Source organism: Lottia gigantea (assembly GCF_000327385.1).
Source record: "Lottia gigantea unplaced genomic scaffold LOTGIsca_14, whole genome shotgun sequence".
NCBI lineage: Eukaryota > Metazoa > Mollusca > Gastropoda > Lottiidae > Lottia > Lottia gigantea.
Genome location: NW_008707617.1, coordinates 787,379 through 807,128, shown reverse-complemented (window position 1 = coordinate 807,128; position 19,750 = coordinate 787,379). Strand labels below are relative to the sequence as shown.

At 32.7% G+C, this 19,750-nt stretch overlaps 2 protein-coding genes across 2 annotated transcripts in view; both read right to left on the bottom strand.

Moving 5' to 3' along the window:
* The window catches only part of LOTGIDRAFT_157412 (hypothetical protein), a gene marked incomplete at both ends in the record, with an annotated part of 16,551 nt that extends 10,949 nt beyond the window's left edge, over positions 1 to 5,602 (bottom strand). Inside the window, 9 exons of the mRNA XM_009049625.1 lie at positions 313 to 473; positions 994 to 1,195; positions 1,690 to 1,778; positions 2,255 to 2,414; positions 2,942 to 3,069; positions 3,324 to 3,478; positions 4,074 to 4,215; positions 5,000 to 5,278; positions 5,557 to 5,602. Coding sequence (XP_009047873.1) covers positions 313 to 473; positions 994 to 1,195; positions 1,690 to 1,778; positions 2,255 to 2,414; positions 2,942 to 3,069; positions 3,324 to 3,478; positions 4,074 to 4,215; positions 5,000 to 5,278; positions 5,557 to 5,602 — 1,362 coding nt within the window. The remainder of the gene's footprint in view (positions 1 to 312; positions 474 to 993; positions 1,196 to 1,689; positions 1,779 to 2,254; positions 2,415 to 2,941; positions 3,070 to 3,323; positions 3,479 to 4,073; positions 4,216 to 4,999; positions 5,279 to 5,556) is intronic.
* A 6,552-nt stretch (positions 5,603 to 12,154) lies between these two features.
* Positions 12,155 to 18,448, bottom strand: LOTGIDRAFT_212778 (hypothetical protein). Its single transcript, XM_009049624.1, has 11 exons — positions 18,272 to 18,448; positions 17,469 to 17,498; positions 17,030 to 17,164; positions 16,775 to 16,898; positions 16,301 to 16,410; positions 15,928 to 16,057; positions 15,432 to 15,654; positions 15,008 to 15,111; positions 14,257 to 14,382; positions 13,834 to 13,994; positions 12,155 to 13,187 (listed from the first exon to the last, which is right to left on the bottom strand). Exons 1-11 carry the CDS (start codon positions 18,366 to 18,368, stop codon positions 13,114 to 13,116), a joined length of 1,314 nt encoding a protein of 437 aa, XP_009047872.1. The 5' UTR covers positions 18,369 to 18,448; the 3' UTR covers positions 12,155 to 13,113.
* Positions 18,449 to 19,750: the final 1,302 nt, after the last annotated feature.

Here is a 19,750-nt window from a genome sequence, read left to right as displayed (position 1 = left end):
TATATATTGCTCATACATCAATTGTAGAGCGATATAGAAATATCACTGTTATAATAGTGCTCAATACATCAATTGTAGAGTGATATAGAAATAAAAAAATTAATGTTGCAAAGTGTTTCTATTGCATACAAGTTTTATGAAAATCAGTTGAAAACTAAAGGAGATATATTGCATTTTCAACATTCAAGGCATTCTAATTTCAATGCTCCAGATTTGGAAAAAATTAAACACAAGTGGAATTATTTTCAATTAAAAGTCTCTGTAATGAGGTTGAAAAAAACAAATGTGAAATCAGTAGATAAAGATTAATACCTGACACAAAGGATGAGTTGGATCATACCAACACCAATATACTGTATAGGTTATATTAGTAATTTCAGTCAATGATTTAACTGGTAACCAAGTACCTATTATTCTCTCTGTATTATTAACAATCACCATCTGTATTGTAAAATTATCAACAGGTACCATCGCTGTAATAAGAAACAGGACAGTGATTAGGTACATGACAACAAATATAAGCTGATCTAGATAACTCAACAAATTAACATCACAATGCTGAAAATTATCATAGTAAAACAATGAGAAGAAAATGGACGTCATATTTTCATTCTGAATGGGCTATATTACTAAACTTAAGTCTTTTAAAATACACACTGGCTATTTGTACCGCCACGATGCATGTTTTTTATAGCTGCTTACAATGCTATGGATAAGATAGGACACAATAGGTGCGCTAGTTTTTGGGGTCTTTTTTAAAAGGTAGAAGCCATTTTGATGGTCAAGAATGATATTGAGTGACTTTGTTAGGGTTAGGTAGGGATGGCCATATGTTTTTTAATGACCATTTCTGTACCATTGTGGTACGGTTAGCTACGGCCTTTAAAATATCCCATTTAATGCTTGTGTTGCTGTCATATGGTTTAGAAATAAACTTCCCATAAAGCCAGCTTGTTTTATTTTATTTAACTAAAATAATATTCAATGACTTACTGTGCTGTGGAATGACTATTTGTGAGTAGTCTTTTGAATAACCAATATTAGTTTTAGAGTAGATGAAATAATTCTGTGTTTGATGACAAGGTTCATCTGGTATTTCTAATGTATGTACATCACTATAAACTGTAAAATTTTCACTTGGAGTCAAGATCATGTATTCAATTATCTCCCCTTGTTGTTCATCTTCTGCTACATCCTAAAAGAGGAAGATAAACAATTGTAGTGATGAAATATATCCTCTGATTTACAGAAATAATAGGACAATTATGTCTAAATTTCCGGTATTGTGTTTTCACCCCCTGGGGGTGTGGGACTAGGGTGTCAGGGGCGTGGCCATCTGGTGTAGGAGAAGAATTTGTTGAATTGAGAGAGCACCTCAAATCAACACATGCTAGAAATGTGGAGGAAACAAATTTTTTGGGGTGGAAAGGTCCAGGTGATTGCTCTAGGGGTGTGAAGGCTGAGAAAGGTTGGGAACCACTGGTCTAGAGCCAGTCCACAATGGTGTTAACAAAGAATACAACAACTTAGTTTAGGACATGTGAATATATCGCCAAATTGCATGATTAGGTTATGGTGATGTGAATACATTGGGATCAAATTGAGTGAACTGAGTACTTTATCCTGATTTTTTTTTAAAAATAGAGCCACAGAATAGTATAAGAAAAATAAAAACAGGTAAATACTTACCCCCCAATACAAAGCAACGTTTCTCTTAGTCTTAATACATCTAGTTAGTTTAAAACTACCACTACTAACTACTGGACCACTTAATGGAACTTAAAACAAATAAAATGTCATTCATAAAAGAATATACCTGTAACTCAAAGCAAAATTAATCTCAAAATGCACTATAAGTATCACTTGGTGCAAAAATGAAAATCTAGTTTCTGGTTTGTCTACAATTAAAGACAAACTTATTTGACTAAAAAAAAGTTCCATCAGCACCATAATCAAATATTTAGACAACTATTTGCTCTTTTGGTTTAATTAAAATTAGAACAAACTTTCCTTCCGCTGTTTTGTTTGCTTTTATTTTCAATACAGCCATTTCAGTTAGGGTCTAACGACAGCCCTCGTTAATGTTCATCAAATTATTGGTTAAAGCAGAAGTCATTCAGTTAGGTCAAAAGAATAATTTGAAAACGTAAAATAAAAGCTAATAAAAAACGGAACGAAAAAAATACTGACTTTTAGACTATCTACTAACTATCCTAACCAAACAAAAAAAAATAATATGAAAATGCTAAAATACCATCTTGCAATGTTGTGGCTTGTATTGTTCGGTTGGCACTCCAATATCCATTGTCTTTAGGTTTACATTTAACAATAAATTTATAACCAGTGTATGGATTGAGATCACATATTGACATGGTTAAATTCCTACTACCCACTATTTCCTTTTCTATCATTGTCTACAAATACAAACCATAATAGATAATTCAATAATAATTTTGGAACCTAAATCTACAATAATAAAAAAATTGATTTATATGAACCTGGGTCCATAACTTTAAGTAAAATCAGACTAAGATTTTCAAAAATCAAGTTGTGGTGATCTAAATTATCCCAAAGTCTCCATCCAAAAAGATGATACATTGCACAAATTTTAAATCTAATGAAGGAAATTCATGTTTTAATAAATGCTAAGCCTAAATGATCAAATTTTGGGAATAACTCAAAATAAATTTGTCCTGAAAATATTTCCATACATTCAATTGAAATCATTTCTGTGAGTAACTGAACTGATTTTGTTATATTATCTGAATCTTTCTTGTCCTCAATGGTTCATGTCCCAGAATTCATCATGCATTGACAATTCGTTAAAAATATAGAGCATTTGATTGGTTGAAATATTTTATCTGTAATATCTGAGTGCCTTGAAAATCATATGAGAAATGTCTTATTTGATTAATAATTCGATGTATATTAGAAATCCTACCTTATTTCGTGATTCATAAATCACAGAAAACAACTTGGGTCTGCTTTTTTCATGCCCCCAATTCAGCGTTACACATGTTTTTCCAACATTGCCAACCACCACCAGATCTGTTGGAGCAGACGGCTGAACTATAATAAAATATTATGGATGAAATTTAATGCAATTTGGTACAATTAATGCATGAAATATATTTCAGTCTTATTATTCAAGTCTACTTCCTTATAAGATAAACAACTTTAATTCAAATCATTTAGTCTGGGTTGTCAAGACGCAGAACAACACTGTCAAACTCGTCTGTGTATAAAAATTTCTAAATCAATATTCAAAATAAAAAACATTCAAAAATTATATAAAAAAAATAATTTCTTGCAAAAAATCTTACCATGTTGAGATGTTCTCAAATTTTCTTGAAAACTAGCTGTGACATCTCTCTTGGTATTTTTCACAGTAATATAAATAAACATCTGACTAGATCCACGATATTCAGAGGAAGTCCAAGTACAGGATGTGTTTGTCAGGTGAGGACATTGTTGATACCTGGCAGCCAAAAAATAAAAAAACTGTTACTTAAACTCTTTGAACACTGAATATAAATGATGTTATAATATAAATTAAAGAGATTGTCGTCACATGGTAATGGCCGCTATACTGGCTGCTCAGATGTATATATATTGCGTAATTATATGGCTGATAAACCAGCCGCTGAGTTGAAAGGGTTAACATAGCCAGTGCAAGTTAAATTCTGACTTGTTAACCTGTAAGTCAAGAATGCATTATCAAGATAATAATTTTGAATTTTTCAATTCTGTGTCCTCAAGTTACATAATAGTGATCAGAGGAACTAAAATGCCTCTATTTGAGATTAACATGCTGGCTGGCTGTGGGCAAAGATTTGCACCATTCCACTTTTGAGTAACAATTTTATTCAAAAAAAGCGTTTTATGAAGTAGCTATTGCAAAGGCATCATATTTGCTAATATTTCTTAATCAGACATCTGAAGAAAATGTGGAATGATGCAAATAGAAGCCATAGATTGCCTTGACAAAATCAAAAGCTAGAAAACCTTGTTACAAGGCCTCAATGAGTGTAAGTTCAGATGGTAGCTTCAGAAGTAGAACTTTAAGAACTCACTCTCCTCCAGGTATACTCCACCAAAAGTCAACTTTAATATACTCTTTCCAAACATAATCAACCCCTAAAGACCAGTCACATTTCAGACCATCTGTCCAATCATACACGATACAAGTAAAGTTTGTTATTGCTACTGGAGCATCTATAAATGGATATATCTTCAATCAAGACAAATCAAATACCACCAGCTATTAGATTGTGAGGCAATAGCAGTGATCCATTACTGTTCTCAATTATAGTAATATAGCACTAGGGTTTTTTTGTGTGTACAAATTATTTGCTAAACATAGTTTGTGAGTGCATAAATATATCAAATGAATGACAAGAGGTTTTTTTTCGCCTTAAGTGAAATGCTAAAATTTTCAAATGAAAAAAATAAATTGTCTCAATGATCGCAAAAAAAGAAGGAATCACTTATCCAATCAGATGCAAAAAATTGCCTCAACATCAACAAAACATTGCAAGTGATGTCAAATATAGCAGAGAATGTTTTGGGCAGTCTTAAAGGGACAGGTAGGAACCAGGAATTTTTTTAAGCTAAACCAATCAGTTACAGTGTTCAAAGCTCACAGTCGAAATTTGAGCCTTCCATGTATGTCCAGAATTATCCGAGATTGAATGTTAAAATGACGACTTCTCAAGGTTAAGATACTCTGTGATATATAGAAAAGACATATTTAGAAATAGTGAGTAAAATTCCTAGTTTGAAGTATTTTTAAAGGAATTGTGTGATTTTTATACATTTCTAGTACTTCTGAAGACTAGTTACATATATTCAAGACCAAAAAATGGCACATCTGTCAAAATACTCTCAAGGATTCTGACTGTATTTGTCTTCTGACAAGGCAACAGATCTAAACATCAATCTTGCATTTATCATATTGTGACAAAATAACCATTTCATGAAAGACCACCTCTATACTTACAATCCACATTGACTATTTGAGATCCAAGTAATATATCTTCTGGTGTTTCTAACCAACATCCATATCTTCCCTCATCATTGGTTGAAGATACTGTAGTATTATATAAGGCAGTATCATCAGAAATCTGGATATTGTCTTTTGGAAGATGCTGATTACCTTTGGTGAAGTAAGCTGAAGAGATATTCAAATCTCTGAACTCATCTGATTCTGGTATGGTACAGTTCAATACTAAATGTTCACCAATAAACACGTAAGGAGATATTGGCAGCAGCTCACCACCTAAAATGAAAAAAAAAACTTTGTATTTATTGACAGCTACTACAAGAAAGAAACAATCAATTTTTACAAGGATAACAATTAGATTCGCATAGATCTTTCTACCAGGTGGTCCTTGGACAAACATCTAAGTCTTGATTTTTCTAGTTGGGTCGACTTGACCTATGAAGAAAGAAGACTTTCGCACACCAACCAGTAATAAACAAACCAAATACTCCCAACAAAGAGATGTCGTGTTGACAAACTCATTCACAGAGAGGCACTAGATGTAAGCTACTCACCAACATAACTGACTGCTAATACCAATATTATAACAAATATAACCATCTTCTTCTTATTACTTCCATTTCAAACTATTTCATACATAAACTCCTGAAAGATTTTCCTGAAAAAGTAATTTGTTCAATAGTTCAAAGTTAATGAGCTAATTAATGTCTATTGTAAACAATTGTAACTTGGGATTTTTTGTGCTGATTAAAGAAATCATCTACCAACAATGTAGCTTTTAAAAATTATATCTAATCTAATATCATCTACTTTGAAGGTGAAGTATGCAAAATTTTCATTACCAAAAACGTTAAATTAGACCTGAAAACATTTCTAAAGTATGCTATTTACATCTATGTATCTTCTTCATCAAACTGAATTTGTTTTGAAAGGGTTATTTAAAGATAGTGGACCACAGCCATATACGCCCTTCACGGCATGCGGATGGTAAGAACGAAACATCCATTTCAAGTTTCATCAAATTCGGTTGAAAACTAAGAGAGTAATAGCATATTCAACATTTTGGGGCAAGGGCAATAACTCTGCTTTTAACGGTCGAAAATAGCTCCATCAAAAAATCTAACAAATGTTGACAGATGGACGGATGGATGGATGGGCAGATGGACAGACAGGGGTGCCGACAATATACGTCCACATAGAGAGATGTGGGAGAATAAAAACAGAGAGTATTTATTTTAAATTAAGAGTTTGACCTTAACATTTAGCTTTATAACGGCTGAATATTATCTGTTATGCATGAGAATATTAAGAATTTCATGACTTATACTGTATATTGGTTGAAAATATCCTACATCATATACCAGGCATGTTGTATTTTCATTCATGCGTTAAAATTCAGCAGAATTAACAATCCTCAATACACCCATTAAATAATCATTGTGATAATAATATATGTAATACAAATACTTATCAAACATTAAAAATAGGTCAATTAGTAGCAATTATACTTAAATACCAATTTTCATAATTTGACCATACACGTGTTCGCTCTTGGTACTTGTAATTTTAGAAGAGTGGAACAATTGTGATGTTACAGTGATTAAAAATGGAATGATATTTGCTATGATTTTAATTTGTTCGAAGTATTTATAGAATGACAGGAAATGTGAATAGTGAACTACGCTAGGAAACTCTTCAGTTTTTCTGAAAGTATTTATCTCAGTAACGATATAATCTGATTTTACAGAAAAGTAAAAGAAAGAAAGAACTATATTTTACAAGGATAACAACTTAGGTTCACAGTTAAAGATCCTTCCTACCAGCTGGTCCTTGGTCAAACCTCTTGGCATGGATCTTTCCCAGGTTATCTTTAATTTGAATTATGAGTGAAGATGACTTATTCAGGGTAACTTTCACACGCCGATCGAGATCGGAACCCACAGCCGCCATTCGCTCTCAAAACCAAGCAAATGGCATCATGTAAAGAACCAACACTTTAACCGACAGTGCTATAGAACTTAACATAAATATAAAAATCATTTTTCTCTGACTCCATTAATCTGTTATGTTAAAATTGTCCATGATGGATATATCCAAGATCCCTTATCATAATATATCTGAACAAAATTCCAATTGTATATCAAAATATGAAGCTTTTCCTAAGTCTCATCAATATGCATCTAAATGCATACTCAGTAAAGATCAAAATCTCCACTCATTAACAAAAAAATGTTGGCATATTGCTGGGCAGACAAGGGCAACTGAAAAATGGCAAAAATTGTGTTAATCTGAAATCTCAGTAAGGTTGAAAGATTGTTTAAATAGTACTCAAAGTGTAAAATAACAACAATGCTCTGTTATCATTAAACAATGTAAGTGATAACAGATATCATGATTATACAAATGATACAGAGATTAAGGTCAACTGATAATATTTCATATTTAAACCTATACAGAATTAACAATAAGTGCCCCACAAAATAATAATAAACTCCTAACAACTCCTTCTTCAAAATGTCTGAAATGTTATTGAAGAAAATCAATATAATCAACAACCATTCAAACTTAAAGCAGTCCTAAAGGTATATTTATTCTACATATTTAGTTTACCAGCAGATGGATCTCGATTTCAGTTTTCTACCACAATTTTTAGAATAAAGCTATGATGTTTACCTAAGCATAACTCAAAACGTGATTACATGTGTACGTACGATATTCTGCAAAACTGTCATTGTATAAAGGAAACAGAACGGTATTGGGTCAGTAAACAAAGGAGGAGACGAAATTCCACTACAGTAATGATGTCAAATAGGAGATAAAGTCGTCCGTAGTTGTCCGCAAAAAGAAAAAAAACACTCACTGAGCCATCCGTTGTGCTTAAGGAGGTGTTGGGTTTGAGGACGAGTGTAAGCAGAAAATAAGATGCGCTAAAGATTTGCTTGGGTCCGTTTTTTAGTGAGTATGCATTTTAGTTTGAGGTTGTGTACACATGTGATCACAGCCTTACAGTCCTCTGTTTGATTTTCATATGATTAAGCAGAAATATAACTTAGTTTAGACCGATATATTCATATGCCCAAATAATGGCATAAGTCTACATAGTTAATTGTAACATACCTTACCGATAAATATCTTACATCTTGACAGTAAATTCAACACATAAAATAACTATGAATATTAGGCTGTTATTATATCTGACTGAGTTGTTTCCCCAACAAGAGTGGATTATAAAACTTCATTTCAATTAATATTCACTAATGTTTCTAACTAAACTTCCTAGTTTCGTTGGTGTTTTTTTTTTTAACCAAATTAGCCCATTGTTTTGATATATTTTGACACTTATACAAAGTAGAGGTGAAAAGGTTTGAAAATATAATTTAGTGTAACATAGGCCAATAGATATTTCACATTTTCAGAAATCAAATTAACTTTTAAAAATACAATTACAATTAATTTAACAAAACTACAATTACTAGTTGATCTAGGAGTCTCAGAAATCAAGTTAACTGCAACAAACTACAATTACTAGTTGATCTAGGAGTCTCAGAAATCAAGTAAGCTGCAACAAACTACAATTACTAGGGATCTAGGAGTCTCAGAAATCAAGTTAACTACAACAAACTATAATTACTAGGGATCTAGGAGTCTAAGAAATCAAGTTAACTGCAACAAACTATAATTACTAGGGATCTAGGAGTCTCAGAAATTAAATTAACTGCAACAAACTACAATGATTAGGTAATCTAGGAGTCTCAGAAATTAAATTAACTGCAACAAACTACAATGATTAGGTAATCTAGGAAGTCTCAGAAATTAAATTAACTGCAACAAACTCTCAGAAATCATATTCATTTAAATAATCAACAATGTTTAAGTTTAGTCTCTGAACCATTTAAAAATAAAGACCAAGAATCTTTTAAATAAAATCAATTTCCATAAACTACAATGCCTAAGTTGGTTTCAGAAATCAAAACCTCTACCATGTATACCATGAATATAAATCTAATTCAATTGTCCCATATGAGCAACTAGATGCTTTTTCCATGCCACATCTTTGACTGGCAGTCATGATCAAATCCTTAATCGTGAATTAGTGTGAATTAGAGTACAAAAACTTAAATATCTCAGTTTGTTTAGATTAAACACCTGGTTTTTTGAATCACTGATCCTAGCAAAGATGCCATATGAATGGGTAATGAAATTACAAGACAGAAAACAGACATCCACCTATCAAATAGCAATCCAGACATCATGATGAAATTAACGAATTGGACATGAAATGAGTTCAACAGCTATCATTCAGCTGGATCATTAAATGCATTTGATTGGCAAAGTCAGGTATCTGCAGAAATACCAAATTTATGCATAGAAAAACATGTATTCAAATCCAGTAGTCAATAATCAATTTCCAGTTTTATTCAATACTGGCCGAAATCAACATAAAAATTACATTAGGCACCACCATTTTAAATCATGTTGTTTTCATTTTATATTGAAATGAAAGATCTATTCAAAGGATTTTGTCCAAGGATCAGCATGTAGAAAGGATCTTCATGAACTTATAATTAATGGCTGTTCATATAAATGTGGATAGCAATATTAAATATGTTGTATTATTGCCTGGCCTTCAGCCAATATCAATTCCTAATGAGCATTGAAGACATCAAATCAGCTATAGCAACAATTGTTTACTGTAAACACTCAGTCATAGTTACCAAAATTGCTACAAGTATTAAAGTAAAATAGTCTAATCATTTTTCACTACATTGTTTTCCGATGAATACTAAGGTATAGAACATCTCAAAACCAACAAAAACAGGGTTGGCTTTATAACTAACTTTTTAATCAAAAATGACTAAAAAAATTATGATTTCACAGGATATGACCCTAAAATCTACAAAAAAGTTTTTAAATTTAGTTGTCTACATATGGCAATAAAACAGAAGAATGCTTGCTCACTAAAGGTACAATTTAATTTCGCCATAAGACAATTCCTATGGATGTATCAACCCAGTTTGCCTTGTCAGTGATGCAGGATGAATAAGACATTCAGTACCAGTACACAAGATCCCTCGACAGCCAGGAATCAAAATAGAGTAGTCCTAAACCTCATTGCACACTGCATAGCATTGCCCATCTTCATAAGCCCAATCATGTACCAAAAAGTAGTGATGCAAAACTTCATTAATTTCATTTAGAAATTAACAGAGACAAATCTCTTTTTCAGTTAAAATAAATAATAATCTTCAAAAACTTTTGTCCCATTTTGTTTGAATTGACATGTGTTTTATGTTGCTTTTCAACACGTTTCATGCAGAGCATTTATATTTTGAAATTTCTGATCATTCATCCTTTAAGTGAAGCATACAATGAAACTGGTAATTCCAAATAGATCAATAAGAAAGTTTTTATATAATAGTTGTAGCTGAAAGCGATCATAAATAGGACATTTCTACAGTGTGATTTCCTGACTGTTGTTCAGATTTAGAGTGGATTACTCAAATCAAGCATCAAAATATACTAAATAAAATTTCTGAAAATGAAATTCCAATTTGGTTCAGTTAATAAAATAAAAATGCTATGAAAGTTGATAGAGATCTGTAGTGTTTGATTGGTTGATCTATAAATATACTAGAATCTATTCTGTGACATTCTAATGGGACAATAAGCCTATTTTCTTCTCCTTTTTTGCTGAATTAAATGTTAAATCAGAAAATAACAGTTAAAGTTTTGTAAATATGTTAGATATAGTTCAGACCTATAATTAATCAACATCCTCACCTCTTATCTTTTAACCATAATATTGTTTTTAATAGCTACATCAAAATGACCTTGAAACATTATTTAAGGTCAATTATAGATGCATAGAAAATAGGCTGACCCAATATCAAATTTCAGCATCATTCCTGTTGACAAGCTCATTCAGAGAATTTGTACAATGTTCCATCTTACACAAAATCTCAAATTAAATTTGACTAGCACTAGCTGACTTTGTTCGAATTTTTCAGGGGGCAAATATAGAGGGGGGGACGTCTTCCCCCTACCCCTCACCCCAGTTATGGGCCTGTGTAGGCCATATTCTATGCAATGAGAGTGTGTATGCCTATCTCAGGATTGACCTTTCTTGTCAAATAGTTCAGCTCCTCCACCTCTTCCCACCTAGAAAACTTTCAGCCCCTCTTTCCCCTAACTAACGCAACTTACTCTATAATTTAGGTACTTCAACTGGTAGGTTTATGGTACATTATCAACTTGTTTCAACCACTGACTGGCACTCAAAATCTCAATATGAAATATTTACTGCTATTCCATTAGTAAGTTTTAATATTCAATATTCCTCTAAGTTATATATTGACTAGATGTTATTATTAACTGGACAAATATTCCGCTTCAAACATTCCGCTTCAAACATTTTTAAAATATTTTTGGTTTTGTATTTTCAATCGGTTTTACTTTCAGTTTCTGTCACTGATTGATGCCAAGTTAGACAATTACATTCAGCATCATCAGCATTCAGACAACAGTGATGTTTTGCTTTGAAATATCAGGTTTTGTGGTAATTTTGGAATACTGTCACAAGAATTAATTCCACAAATTTCAATGAGACAAAAGTTATTTATAGTACCAGCATTACACAAATAGCCTTAGGCGTAGGGCATATATTACCATTAAGCTTATGGCACAAATCAGAGAATTTGGAATCCGGCCAAAGTTATGGGAAAAACCAATGAAATTCATACCAGAATTGTTAATTCCTATGTGACAAACCATTTTTCCAACAAAGAATAAAATTTCCCGAACAGAAACTGGGATACCATTTTCCAATAAAAAAAAATATTTGCAATATCTTCAATTACCAATAAATGTGGAATTTCAATATGCACCACTAGGGGTGTTTGGAAATTCTCGGTAGTGGAGGAGGATTAAGGGATGAATTATACAGAAAGAGGGGGATTAAGGGGTGGATTGTACAGAAAGAGGGGGATGGGGGAAGGGGGGTCTGTGAATAAAGGGAAAATTCACACCAGTTCCAAAATAAACTCCTTTATTTTCAGAATGACTCATCAACTGTACTTAACATATGATTTAATGAAGGAAGAAGAAATCCTTGATAACTGCAAAGCAGACACAAAACTTGCTATAATCTTTCCCACATTGTATCTCATGGAGTGTGCATTTAGCCAGTAGCGGATATCAAAAAAGCTAACCAAAGAACTTATGAGCATTGTTTATAGAAATATACGAATATTCATATCATGAGCATGACTATTTCTTGTGGACTATTTTGTGAATTAGGTAAATATGATGCATTTCAATCATAGAAGAATTGATTTATTGATAGAGAAATAAATAATAACACAATTTTGGCCATTTTCAGAGGCTTAATGTACAAACGATCAGACTTAAAAAACAAGTTGTCTTCATCAAACCATTATAATAAAATATTTCATCACACATATTACATAATATATTTGATAATACATGATTGGACTTCAAATCTATCACCTGATTTAGACACAAGACATCATGACATAACGTAAGAAAATAACCCTTTTTTTGGCATGAGAGACAAATACTGTGATTTTTACTACCATTCACTGGACTATCTTATTTCATATTGAAAGATATATAATCATAAAAATATCTGCTCTGTTGGACTTCAACTATATATATACTTTAGCACAGCCAGTTAAAACGTTGGTTCATTACAATATTTGCTTGGTTATGCCAAACAAATGGCAATTGTGGGTTCTAATCTTGGTCAGAGTGTGAAAGTATGATGACCTTATATAAGTCATCTTCACTCATAATTCCAGTTGACCTAGCTTTAAATGGGTATATAAAATTCTAACAAAATCAATGCCAAGGACAAACTGGTAGAAAGCATCCTTTGTGAATTTAAGTTGTTATCCGTGTAAAATATAGCTGTTTCTTTTTTTCATGTAACTACACATATTGATTCAAGTCAACTTTAGGATTCTTTTCATTAATATCACCATATTTTCAGCACTGCCATTAACAGAGTTTGGATTGAACAACAATCCTTTGCATTACAAATCCCTGAACATATTTGGGCGTTATGTTCTATATCCACAGTCCACTATTTGAATCTAATTATCAGGTGTAAAAGCTTGAAGACCAGTAATTGCTCGACCAAGTATAAGAGCATGTATATCATGTGTACCTAGAAATTAAAAAAACTTTTGTAAGATATACTGAGTGTCAAATGATGAAATTCCTTAAATAGAAAGCACTTCAAAACTATCAGTTCAAAAACCCTTCGAATAAATATTACTATGATAGTTTGACCAGTAAAGCCACCCTAGTCTTCAAAGTGTTAGTACAAATTTGAAAATACACAGATGGTGTTTTATGCAAAGGATAAAAGTTCCTCTGGTTGTCTGCTTACCAACAGATTTTCTGAGACTGAAGCAAGGGAACACAACTTCTGGCGGCCAGTTATTGAATTCCAAAGTTTAAGTTCTGTTTTTGGCTCCTGGTTGGACTAATAAAGAGGAGCAACACCATGCAGTGTGCAAAAAGTGAAATTTAGTCAGGGCGGCAGCAATAGCCTACTCTTTCAGATATATAACTGTCATGGAATCTTAAATTTGCACAGCCAGAAGCAGCCAGGATCTCAGAGTAAGGGCTAAAACCCAGAAATAGCTTAGCAATATTTCATGAGAAAGACGTAAAATGGATACTTGAGCTGGCCATAAGTGTTATCTGCAATGTGCAATCACAGATCTGCTACTACACAAACTTCTATCAAGTTGTTATAGATTATTAGTGCACAGATTTAAAAAACCAAATTTATGAGAATAACATACCTTCATAAGTATTAACAGCTTCAAGATTCATTACATGACGTATAACATGATATTCATCTGATATACCATTACCACCTAGCATATCTCTAGCCATTCTCGCTATATCTAATGATTTACCACATGAATTACGCTTTATCAATGATATCATTTCTGGTGATGCACTGAAGCAAAAACGGAAAATCTTTGGAAATTATCGAGAGATAATTATATAAGAGATAATATTTATGTTATTCGAACTCATAATTCCTTTTATAGTATATGAAAAAAATAATCACAGATTGTGAAATGATATGATTTAACTTCAATGACACTGTCAAAACTCTTCAACATTCAAAAACTTAAGTTTATTTTAAATAAATGCAATAAAGGAAATTCAAAAGGCACAAGTTGAGGGCTAGCTGTCTGAAACTAAGTTTAACATACTTTCCTTCATCCTTCAATCTACCAACTTGTACACAAGACTGTAAACCAAGTGATATTTCTGTCAACATGTCGGCCATTTTCTTTTGTAATAACTGATTTTTAGCTAGCGGTCGACCAAATTGTTTTCTGGAAGATAAAGGGAAAGTAACATGATGTTCTTATACTCCTCTAAAGACGGAAGACAGAAAAAAAAAAATTCTATCTACTGGTTTCAGTCAAACCTCTTGGCAACTATATTTATCTATATGTGGACTGTGGACAAAGAATGACTTATTCCATGTAACTACGAAAATGATGCCATAAGGTTTTTAACACTAAACAAAGAATTCTACAGATCCAGCGGTTGATTCTGATTTTTTTTTAATGGTGAAGAACATTTAATTATTTAGATGAGACAATAAGCAGAGGCTCTCATCGCATGTTGGTATATCACAGACAGCTGAAAAAAGTAGGCCAATACATTTGTAATGTCAACATTTTCCTTATTGCACACTGCATGGTGATGCCTGTCTTAATTGATCCTATTTGGAGCATAAAAGTAGACGGTAAATTGTCTTTTTTCTTGATTTACCTGAGACAAAAATCTAAACTTGAATATTTTTGATAATGCCATTCACAAATGTAAATTACAAATTCTAAATATAGCTGTATCAACCAATCAGAGCACTGATTGTCTCAAAATCTGGAGTTCATCCTTTGAGAAACTGACCAGTGAGAGGCAAACTTCCTTACCATGATTAAATGATCATACCTGTCTAGTAAATACTGTCTGGCTGTCTCTAAACAAAACTCTGCAGCACCAAGTGTTCCCCAGGCAATACCATACCTTGCATTGTTTAAACATCCAAATGGTCCCTGATGAAATATTAATTGGTTGGTGCAATTATCAAAGATAATTTTTCAACTGTTATCAAAATATTGTGCAAATATAAAGAATCAATCTTGATCCTTTTATAAAGAACTAAGACAGGTTTACCATATGACAAGCTTTACATGACCAGCTATAACAAATACAAAATCCACATTCATTCCTTAATTATTAACATGCTATCGCTTGCCAAGAGATATAACATGCCAATGGAAGCAGTTCAGATGTTTTTTTATTGTTTGACAGGAAATTTGTTTATTTCAAACTCATCGCTACAAGATTCAAAATATGTATCCAAAATACTTACGCCTAATCCAGCAGCATGAGGTAGAAGATTCTCTTCAGGAACCTCCACATCTTCCATAACAATCTGACCTGTAATACTGGCTCGTAATGAGAATTTACCTTCAATTTTAGGTGCTGATAGTCCCTTCATTCCCTTCTCTAGAATAAACCCTCTAATTCTGTTTTTATCAGAATCTAATTTTCCCCACACAACAAACACGTCAGCTATAGGAGAATTAGTGATCCTGAAAAATAATTTCATGACAAAATCATATCAGCAAATACATTGTACGACTGTTGAAAAAAATGTATAAAGTAAAACTAAAGTAAAATGGAAGAGACTAATGAAGACAAATATGACAAAGCAGTGTGCAAGATCTTGAATGGGTACTTAGACCTGTACATCAAATCTGCCTTTCCTAAAATCTAGAATGCTAAACTATCATTATAAGTCTTCTTGATATTTCTGTCGATGAAAAAGTTAAAGAGAGTTATGATGGACAATCTTATAAGCTTACCATGATTTGGAACCATTAAGAGTGAAAGATTTTTTACTACTATTATGTACAGCCCTTGTTTCCATGGAAGCTGGATCACTACCATGATTAGGTTCTGTTAGACCAAAACATCCAATAAGATCACCTTTAGCTACAGAATATAAATAATTCATGAAATATTAGATGTGAATATGACAGCTCTTTGTTAGCTTGAAATGCATAGACAACCTTGCCAAATAGACATTAAGCCAACATAAACAGTCATTGAAGGGATACCAAAGAGGTCTTCATCCCTTTCCTTGGACAGTTTTGGGAAGACGACTAATTTAAGGTCATCAGACTATCACACGCCAATCGAGAAATGCAATGTCATGCATGAAAAATATGTACCAACCTAATTTAGGGATATATTTCTCTTTCTGTTCTTCTGTACCATAAGCATAAATCGGCCACATAACTAAACTAGACTGTACACTCATAGCTGATCTATAACTACTGTCTACTCTACAATAGAATTCATTCTCATGTGAATTAACAAACCCAGGTAAATATAACTGAATATGGATTGATGGCTTTGTCAACAAAAATAGCTGTCCTGTCCTAAATTTATTTTTGTATCAAAAAGAAAGCTTTCAGTTTAAAAAAAAAAACAGAAATACACAGGACAGCAGATGATAAGATGCCCCAATATTACTACTTAATAGCAGATTAAAAATATTTTTATAGCAAATTAATAGCCTACTTTGTATAGTGTACAAAATGAGTTCTGAAACTGTTTGTAAAATGTTTATATTCCATTTTGTCAGCTTTCACAGGTTGTTGATAAATGCCTGATTGACATGAAATAAATGAACAGGCTGTTGCCTACCTTTCTAATTCTCTAGTTATCAAACCATAGCCTACTGATGATAATCCAGCACAACCATATCCTTTAATAGTAGGTCCTAATACTCCTAATTCACCCATTTCTTTCATTATTTTGGGGTCAAATACTGCAAAGAAATTCATAAAATATAAAACATCTTTATTAAGTATCAGATCCAGTGGCATATTTAGGGACCATCTTTGATATACCCGTATAAATATACAATGCTGAACCATTAATGAGTCCATAAAGGCTCACCTTCATTTCTATTGGCAAGTAATATTCTCGGCATCAACTTTTCAGTACAATAACTTTCAAACTGATCTCTAACCATTTTCTCTTCATCTGTCAGTTGACTTTCTAGTCTTAATGCATCTCTCCATTCAAATGGAGCTGAAATGTGTATGTTAGAGGTGTCAAAGTGGAGATTTTATGCAGTGACACAACGTCACCCTTTTTTATTTTTGAGTTATGAATTCAATATGGCTGATGTGTGAATAAGGTCTATATGCATGAACTTTAGAAGTTAATGAAAATACAGCCTGGTCATCCTGTGCAAATTATTTCAGCTTACACAGCTCTCAATCTGCTATCACACAAAAGCAAAAACAGTATCAACCAAAAACACCAAGTCTATTCATGTGGTTGGGTTGGGGGCAAGATAGTTATAATAATTACATTGTAGAATTTTACTCACCATATTTGGAAGTGCTATCTTTTGCTTTTGCTGGTATTGCGTTAAGGACATTTAAAAAATTTGTTATTAATAAGTGATATCAAGATCAAACTTAAGTTTTGAGTATAGATCTAAAAACAACAACCTCTAAATTGTGTTCAGATCCTGGTTCAGACTATCTGAATGGAATGTTAAACACATCCAGCTTCAAAGTATACTCATACATATTATACAACTCTATAGTTACATTGCTGTACAATACAATGCCTGTATTAAAGACAATCTTAAATTCTTATCTAAGTAGTTCTATATCATATAATATAGCACTAATTAGATATGAGTGCCTGTGGCCTGTCTGTCTAACCCAATTTTGTGCTAACTTATTTTTTGTGCATCTTTGGAAATGATTAATGATTCACATGCACGACCTCGGGTGACCTCCGCATTTGGATGTTTTGATAAACATGGGCTATCTGTACAATGTCAACCTGCAAAATTGTTCTTATCGGGTTGGTTACTTGTGAAATATGGGTCAAAGTGAGGGATTCATCTAGAAAATCGCAACAAACCAATTTTAATCATTTTGAGGAACATCTGAGGAAACATCTCAAGACATAAAAAAAACTTTCCGTTTTTTAATTTCGACAAAATTTTGTGTTGAATCATTATATGCACGAATATAGGTTACACCAAGCTGTATTAGGCTGAATAGAACATTTAATTGTGGTCTGACTTGACTTAGCCTAGTTTTCAGCCTGATCAACCTACTAACTTGTTTCATCATCATCACATTAACCGATATAAACCATATAATAAAAGGATACTTTGAGTTGCTGCAGATGTCGATAGAGATCTGCCACTTGCCAATCTAAGACAATTTTTACAGCGAAATAGCATTACAACGTTTTTCAGGCTTGCCATTTCTCCACTTCTGTAACTTGTCAAAAAATAGTTATTCTGACCTGAAGGATAAGAACAGTTACGAAACAGTCCTGCTTTCTACGCACAAGAAAATAGTCTATAGCCTCGATTATCAACAATCAACATTCTGCATAGCCTCGATTGTCACTAAAAAGAGAGTTTATGTAACTAATAGATCGAGAGTATTCTTTGATTTTACAGTTAAAGGGAGGCAAATCTATTCTCAGAAGAATCAGACAACAAGAATTTTTCCAAAATTGTTCCAATCAGAAGTATTACTTTCATATGAGCTATAGGGATTAGTTATTCAAAATCTATCTTTAATATAGACCCTACATACCTATTAGTACCTTGATTAAGTCCCTTCCAAACGTATATTAGTCCCCCAAATCATGCATTAGGCCTATTCAAAGTTGAAACCAGAAATTCAGATAGTATTTTGACCCATTTGGTGTCTTTCCCTTTCCAGTTCCCACAAAATCACTCCCATTTTGCCCTTTCTGTTTTTCACCTCTTACCCATTTCTCCCCTTCCCACTTCATCCTTAAATCATTTCGGTTCAATCACTTGTCTGTTTCACTCTTTGCCCATATCGCCACTTCCTGTAAACCCTATACTCCCCTCCCCATTCACTTGTTACCCATTTGGAACCATCCCTTCACCCCTTCCCTAGGGGGGCATAAACAATTTTTTTTTTCCCAGGACTTGAATTTGGTTAAGTTTCAAGTTCACCTGTGGCTGTTTACCAGTAGCTGTCAAATATACCCCTAGTCTCCCTAGCAGCCAACTTATTCTGAATATCTCTTAAAAAATCATAAATGAAAAATGAAAAGTACTTTATGGATTTTTTTTTATTCAAAATGGAACATCTGAAAGGATAACAAAAGAAAATTAAAGGAAGTAACAACAATAAGGTCAATTGACAAAATAATCCTTTTATACAAACAATAATATTGCCTTTATATACATATTTTGAATTGGTAATGTTTGCAAGCATTTAAATAATATGGGACAGATCTGATTCCAATGATCTTTTCTTGCCTTAGAATTGTTTACAGGGTCGTTTACAGTTTCTCAACACACCATTCTCATTTCATATATCTTTGGCTCCAAATAAGCTTGACCAAATTGTAACATCACTTTCACAAAACCCCATAGTTTGTATTTGAGTGAGATAGGTGTTACAAACTGATTTTCCTGCAGTAACAGAATGCAAAGTTGCTGGATAATCAGAATAGTCCAGATAAAACTGTTTCTGGTACCCATTTTAAGGCTTGAAAACGGCTTTTGAATTCCTTTAAACTGAAAATCTACAAGCGTTACATTGCCCACATGAATCTTTTATGAAATAATTTTCTTGCCTTTTTTTGTAATATGCATGG

Coding starts and splice junctions, on each gene's coding strand:
- LOTGIDRAFT_212778 (XM_009049624.1), bottom strand. CDS start 18,368: ATGGCAAGCCTGAAAAACGTTGTAATGCTATTTCGCTGTAAAAATTGT. Junction 17,165..17,468: donor AGATAGCACTTCCAAATATG/GTGAGTAAAATT, acceptor TACACATTTCAG/CTCCATTTGAATGGAGAGAT. Junction 13,995..14,256: donor AGATTGAAGGATGAAGGAAA/GTATGTTAAACT, acceptor TTTTTGCTTCAG/TGCATCACCAGAAATGATAT.